Source organism: Apium graveolens, unplaced genomic scaffold, assembly GCF_009905375.1.
Source record: "Apium graveolens cultivar Ventura unplaced genomic scaffold, ASM990537v1 ctg5817, whole genome shotgun sequence".
In the NCBI taxonomy this organism is placed as follows: Eukaryota; Viridiplantae; Streptophyta; class Magnoliopsida; order Apiales; family Apiaceae; genus Apium; species Apium graveolens.
Genome location: NW_027419115.1, coordinates 26,844 through 33,230, shown reverse-complemented (window position 1 = coordinate 33,230; position 6,387 = coordinate 26,844). Strand labels below are relative to the sequence as shown.

At 34.5% G+C, this 6,387-nt stretch overlaps 1 protein-coding gene across 1 annotated transcript; it reads right to left on the bottom strand.

Annotated features, from left to right (window-relative positions):
* Positions 1 to 3,234: 3,234 nt before the first annotated feature.
* LOC141702866 (cation/H(+) antiporter 24-like) lies at positions 3,235 to 6,159 on the bottom strand. Its single transcript, XM_074506475.1, has 3 exons — positions 5,805 to 6,159; positions 4,611 to 5,618; positions 3,235 to 4,518 (listed from the first exon to the last, which is right to left on the bottom strand). Exons 1-3 carry the CDS (start codon positions 6,021 to 6,023, stop codon positions 3,346 to 3,348), a joined length of 2,400 nt encoding a protein of 799 aa, XP_074362576.1. The 5' UTR covers positions 6,024 to 6,159; the 3' UTR covers positions 3,235 to 3,345.
* Positions 6,160 to 6,387: the final 228 nt, after the last annotated feature.

Below are 6,387 nucleotides of genomic sequence, written 5' to 3'. Positions count from 1 at the left end.
AGTTAATATTAGATCATGTGCGGTCTGATGAGTTGCTGAATAAGTTAGTGTGTCGAACTTTTTGAATAAATGGTTTGTATTAATGTGTAGCTTGGATCATAATTGAACCTGGATCGGATCTTGGTTTGAGGTCGTGTTACTATATAATAATAATCTTGTTATTTATATTTCTGTTTGTTGTGTTTAGTGACGTCAACTCCTGATCCTAGTGTTGAGGCCGTCACAATCCTCACTAATTACTGTAACGCCCCCCGCTTCCTCATTAACCATATCAATTTATCTTATACAAAATACGAGACTACGCCGTGAGGCGAAGTCGAGTAATGCTAACTGAAATAATTAGACTCAATGAAATTTCCGAAAATTAATATACACAATCGAGAGAATTATCTTTTAATATGGCTTTTGAATCACTAATAATACCAAAAAGGGTAGTAGATTTAAGTGAAAAGATAGAGATATTAATGTGTGAATAAATTACATATGCACATTGTTATGATAAAAATATCCAGAAGTAGAGAATTGAAAGTTAAAAAAATATTATAGTAACAATGTGTAGATAGATAGCGTAGGTAAATCTGCATGATTATGATTCTGATGAAGTTTGACATTTACTCTCACAACAAGTTTATTTTTCATCTTTAGGTTATAGGGAACGTTATTGAAGTTGTTGGAACTAAGAACCTGTGTAGAAATAGAACTCTTAATCTTTTTTAGTGATTGTCCTGTTTCATACAACACATTCAATTTCAATGCTAATTTTATTGCTATCTTAACAAGGTTAGTTTCAGTCATTAAGTTATTACCTTCTTTGAAGTTACATAGCTTTAGGGTAAATATTCACGTATATAGTTTTAAAAAGATAATAAAATTAAATTATCATTTACTTAATGGTAATTTTCTCATGCTTAGCGCGGGTCCACGTCCTATTAATATTAAAAATTCATAATTCATCTACATAATTAAATGGTACATTCCAATGGTCAAACTAAACATTTTTAGTAAATAGTTAAACTATTATAAATATTGAACACCTAGATAGCAACACTCAGAAACAGACTAGAAAATGAACCAAGTGCATTCATTTTAATAAAGATGACTTTCACTTTATTAAGCCGTTTGAACATTTTCTTAATGGTTTTTCATATGTTTCATTATAACAACCATATAGAGCCTACGTAATAAACAAATATTTATCCCAAGGCTTCAAAAAAATTGTTATAAGTCGTCAGTGAATGATGATGGTAAGAGTTTGCAAACTATCATCATTCCAACATCTGAGATGATGTCTACCAATCTGAGGAAGGACACATATAATATAAGAATGTAATTGTAAATTATTTATTTTTATATTTATAAAGGTGTAAGTACCTTCCTCGGTTAATAATAGACGTCTTAATAATTTGTACTAGAAATAATTCTCAATATCGTGTTGGTATTTATCTTTTAAAAATCCAAAATTGGTTTCTAATGTTCTCTTTTCCTTGGAGGGAAAAGAGCTTTCTGCTGTAATCACTGTTAAGAGAAGATAAGCACAACAAAGATGGTTTTCTATTTCGTGCCACTAACCTTTATGAAGCATGTATAACAAGCACTTCTCTCACTGATATTTTAAGTCCATCTCAGATTCCAGTCATTAACATATATGATATAAGTCTAATTTCTTTTGTTAGTTTCAAAATAATGTCTTATATTTTTTGGTGATATGAAGTTATGATTCTCAGTCAATTGTCAGTTTTGCGGTTAATGGATTTTTCTGACTCTAGCAGGACTCCAGACTCTGCAATGCCAGGTAGCAAGAAGATCGAATTGGTAATCATTATAATACTCAAAATTATACATACTCATCTTCACATTGATGCAATGAAATCTTATTAGAGTTTTATCATTTTGTAAAAGAAGTAAGGAATCCGTATCAGGTGTCCGAATGCCTAAAGCATTTGATCCACAACAAGCATGCAAAAATTCTTTTGTCATAATAATTATATAATAAACAGTTAAACTTAATCCATATTAGTACATGAAGAGATTAGTCACAAAATTAGTATCTAAGCTTTGACTTGATCTTAGTCGATGTTCATGTCATGTGATTTCTTAAGCAATTCTATTTTAAATTTCACTCCATTTTCTATGTTTCCAGTCATATTAAAGAGTATATTATGCTTTAATCTTACTCTATTATCTTTTACAAACTTACTACAATCGACAGAGAACCTTGCTTTACAAGCACTTATCGATAATCTCAACTTCCCTCTCCTGTTTGCTCTAATTGCAGTCACTTCATCTTCTGTCTTCATCAATATTTAATTTTGTGTTACCACAAGTTAATTGTTCGTTTAAAATTACAATTGTTTTTTAAAAAGGTAGGAGCTTTGATAATGGGGTAAAAATAATATAAAAGTTCAGAAATTATAAAAATGCTAAAATATAAATAATATAATGAGTTGATAACATGATTTTTTCAAATATTAAACATCATGTGCGCAACCCAGGCACACACCCTAGTTTCGTAAGAATTTATGTAATATTTTTAAAATCAACGAAAAAAAAGCCATATTAACCAATTATACCATATTTAGCTTATAAAAATATAGTGTAGTATAGATAGGACCGCACTCTCTAAGCAATAGTCTAACCCCAGCATCATAATTACGCAAAATGCGAAGCAACTAGAGCTGTGGCGGACCCAAGAAAAGTTTATACCGCATCATAGTATTTATAAACCGTTTATTCCTGTGTTTTTCGATCGAAATGGTTGTGGGTTGCACACTGCACTCTGCAGTGTGTTTGATAAATAAAAAAATGGTTTATGATGCTCTACATGGGTTGTATAATCATCTCAATCACTCTCTGTATTGAAAAGCTTTGACACTAGCTAATGTTTGTCTGCGAAAAAAAAATGAATACCCATACATTATTCCTTAGGATACGAAATTGAAAAGCCTGCTCATTTAATCTGTATGCTCTTTCTTTCTCTGGCATGCACACTCCCGTATACTCAGATTCATGTCCTGAATAAAATTTGTTATGTAAACACAGCTGGAATCTTTTCTTAAAATTTAATGAAGCTCTTCTAGAAGAGGGACCACCTTAATTTGCAAGTTTAGAACTTGAATATAATTTGCATATCGTGTTAATCTGAGACTGGTATATATAATGTAATACAAAAGTAATACTAGTTCTTAGTTTTTAAATTAATTTTAAGAATGATACTCGAGTCCTGTGACTATGAAATTAAAAGAACAATTGGTACATATAAACATGTGCATAAGTTGAGATGTAATTCCATATGTACAGAGTGATTTTACATAATGTATATACCTGCGCAACATATACTTAAACAAACTACAATCCAGGGACAGTAAAGCCTCTCTTAGTTTTAACTGGTTCTTGATCTCTTAGAATTTGTTGTTGCACCACTAATACAGAGGCTGTAGCACTTATATCCGAAGATGAAACATACTCCCCAATTATCCCAAGCTCATCATTATCGCTCCAAGTCGTTAATCCTTGTACTAATGACCGATTAATCCCGTTCCCTCTTCCAACAATCCATAAATCGTAGTAAACATCGTTAATTGACTGTATCGCTGCCATTGTTTCCTCTCCATTTTTTACTACTACCTCCCTATAAATAACACGTCTGTTCCCTTCATTTTTTACCCAAAACCATGTCACTAGTCCATCATCAAGCTTCTTTTCCATTACGTGGTCTCCTTCCCCATCGTATGCAAGAAATCGTACCACTGTTAACGATATATCAGGATGTCCAACCATTCTGTCAGCATAAGCAAGAGCTTCACGAGAATCGGGTCCCCCCAGGAATAGCATTGCAAAGTGGTGCCTTACGGACTTGGCATTGGCCTGGGAAAGAGGTTTCTGGAAAAAGCCTTTATCTACAAAAACTCCAACGGAGCATGGTGCATGGGAGAATATGTTAGAATTTATTGATAAGCTGCCATGTTTCTGCTCCCCTGCGTCAATGCTACGTTGTGGATTTTTTAACAAATCCTTATTATAAGGTAGGAGGATTAGGGAAGCTTTTTTGGTGAGTGCAAGTTCGCATATGTCTTGGTACATACTTCTCTTCGGAGAGACGGATGTGAAGGGGTGGATTCTAATAAATCCACACATTGAGTCATGGGAACATCTTAAGGCATTGTGGATTGGATTGATACTGCTGTAGTTGAAATTTTGTTCTTGATTGTCATGGTCTATAAAAAGAGGAGTGGCACGACCAACAAGCTCAATGAGACGAAGAGCAAAAACAACCAGTGGACTACTTGGAGTGGGATTGGAGACTTCAAAGAGACTGATAAATCCGGGAACACTTTCTTCATCATGAACAGTAAGAACAATTTTAAACTCCATGTTTGGAGGGTTGTGCTGGATATTTCTTCGTTTGTTAAGCATGTATGGCCTCGTCGGATCATAAACAAAGTTAATCAATGGTGAAGCTATAGCAGTCATTGCAGTTGATGTCAGCACCAGCATTGTAAAATATGGTTGTGTTATCATCTGTTTAATTACCAAACATGTAGAGGGACGTAATTAAGTTAGTTCATGCTATGTAATTAACAGACAAAATGCAAAATTAATAATGTGTATACCTTCAAGTCTGTCCAATGTATGAACAAAATGAGCTCCACTTGACCTCTCAAGCTCATAATAAGACTCAAGGCAAAACTATCTCTAAGAGGCATCTGATAAACACAACGAGAAACTAATAAAGTCGCCAGAAGTTTTGTTAAATAAGCACAGGCTACCATGTAAAATAGTGGCCTCAAACTCTGCCACTTGCCATGTAGAGAAAACACATCTGTATATAATCCAATATACACATAAGAGAATGGCATCAAAATCTCCCATAAAAACGTCTCACTTTTCTCCACTAGTGTTGCGCCTAAAGGTGGACCATCTGGCACGGCTAATCCTAGCCATAATGGTCCATTTGCTATAGCTAGTCCAGTCATATCACATACAAATCCTGCGGCTGCAACTCCCACTAATATAAGCACAACGTATAATTCTTCCACCGGTTTTCCTTCTGGTGTTGTTTGTACTATCCATAACATCAATTGCCTAACGCCTCCAAAGATGGCAGCATTAACAACTATCAAAGATATTAGATAATATAAAGCAGCCATTGGTCTTCCTTCACCCTGTTTAGCTGCCTCAAACGCGGTCACGCCATTAATCCCAATCATGTCACTGATGACTGCAGTTGATAACGCCATTCGTCCAATATCCGAACTTAAAAGATTAAACTCTCTTATTATTGTATAAATTACTGGAAATGCAGTTATAGATAGAGATGAAGCAACTCCCCATATTGAAGAACCGGACTGAAGTTCCTCGGATAAAGTATCCCGGAGACAGAGTGCGACGACTAGAGTTGCCGACAGAGGGATGAGGACTCCATATAATGCAATGTACCATTGCTTTTTACTGGCCTTTTGTATGACGGTAAAATCCGTTTGTACTCCACACAAGAAGACGAAATACATGAACCCTAACACTCCAAAAGTTTTCATTACAAACTCTGAATTATCTGGGAACAGATATGCAGAAAATGCCCTGTTATGGCCCAGGCATGATGGTCCAATAATTAATCCACCCTTCCAGAAAAAAAACATTAATTAGTGCAATAAACGTTACTTAATTATGCAGAAAAATGTAAGCGTAAGTTTTCATGTTGTTTTAGGGAATATCATTTATAGAACAACAATTTAATTATAAAAAAAAAGTTGTTGTAAACAAAAACAGAGAAAAATCCTCCATGCAGCAAGAAAAAATAGACTTACAATGACCTCGGAGACGATTCGAGGTTGTTTGAGAGGTTTGAGGAGATAATGAACGAGGCGGGTAATTAAAATGACCATAGAGATCTCCAACAATAAAAGTGGAATGGAAAATTGCAGAGGGTCTTGGCCATAAAAAATGCCAGGAGAATGAGTTGCAGGAGGATGGCGACATATGGTTCGATTCGGCTCGAACTCTCTGGGTAAATCGTGGGATACCATTGGACGATATAGCTATGGAGAATGGTTGTAGTTTTCATTGGTTAATTGCTGTAAACATGGAAGATCTAGCCATGGAAACCCTAAGTTAGCATGCAAGAAATGATGACGAGAGGGTGACAAAGTCAAAACAAAGTAAATTTGGGTTGAATGGATTTGCGTTAAAGGGGGTAAATTGCAGTCCGCCTGTTTTAAAATCGTTCACTAATATTTGGCAAAAAAAAAAAATCGTTCACTAATTACTGTAAAGGAACACTACCAATCACTTTCATTCTCTTTCTTTTGCTAAATAAGTGCATCATCACATTTAACGTTGCATGCAAAATCATAAAGAAATAGTATAAAAAATGAGTAATGCTATAAGCTT

Excerpts from the sequence above, each read along its gene's own strand:
- LOC141702866 (XM_074506475.1), bottom strand. The coding sequence starts at position 6,023 with ATGGTATCCCACGATTTACCCAGAGAGTTCGAGCCGAATCGAACCATA. Across the intron at positions 5,619-5,804 it reads GAATCGTCTCCGAGGTCATT|GGTGGATTAATTATTGGACC; the intron begins GTAAGTCTATTT and ends TTTTTCTGGAAG. Across the intron at positions 4,519-4,610 it reads TACATTGGACAGACTTGAAG|ATGATAACACAACCATATTT; the intron begins GTATACACATTA and ends GTAATTAAACAG.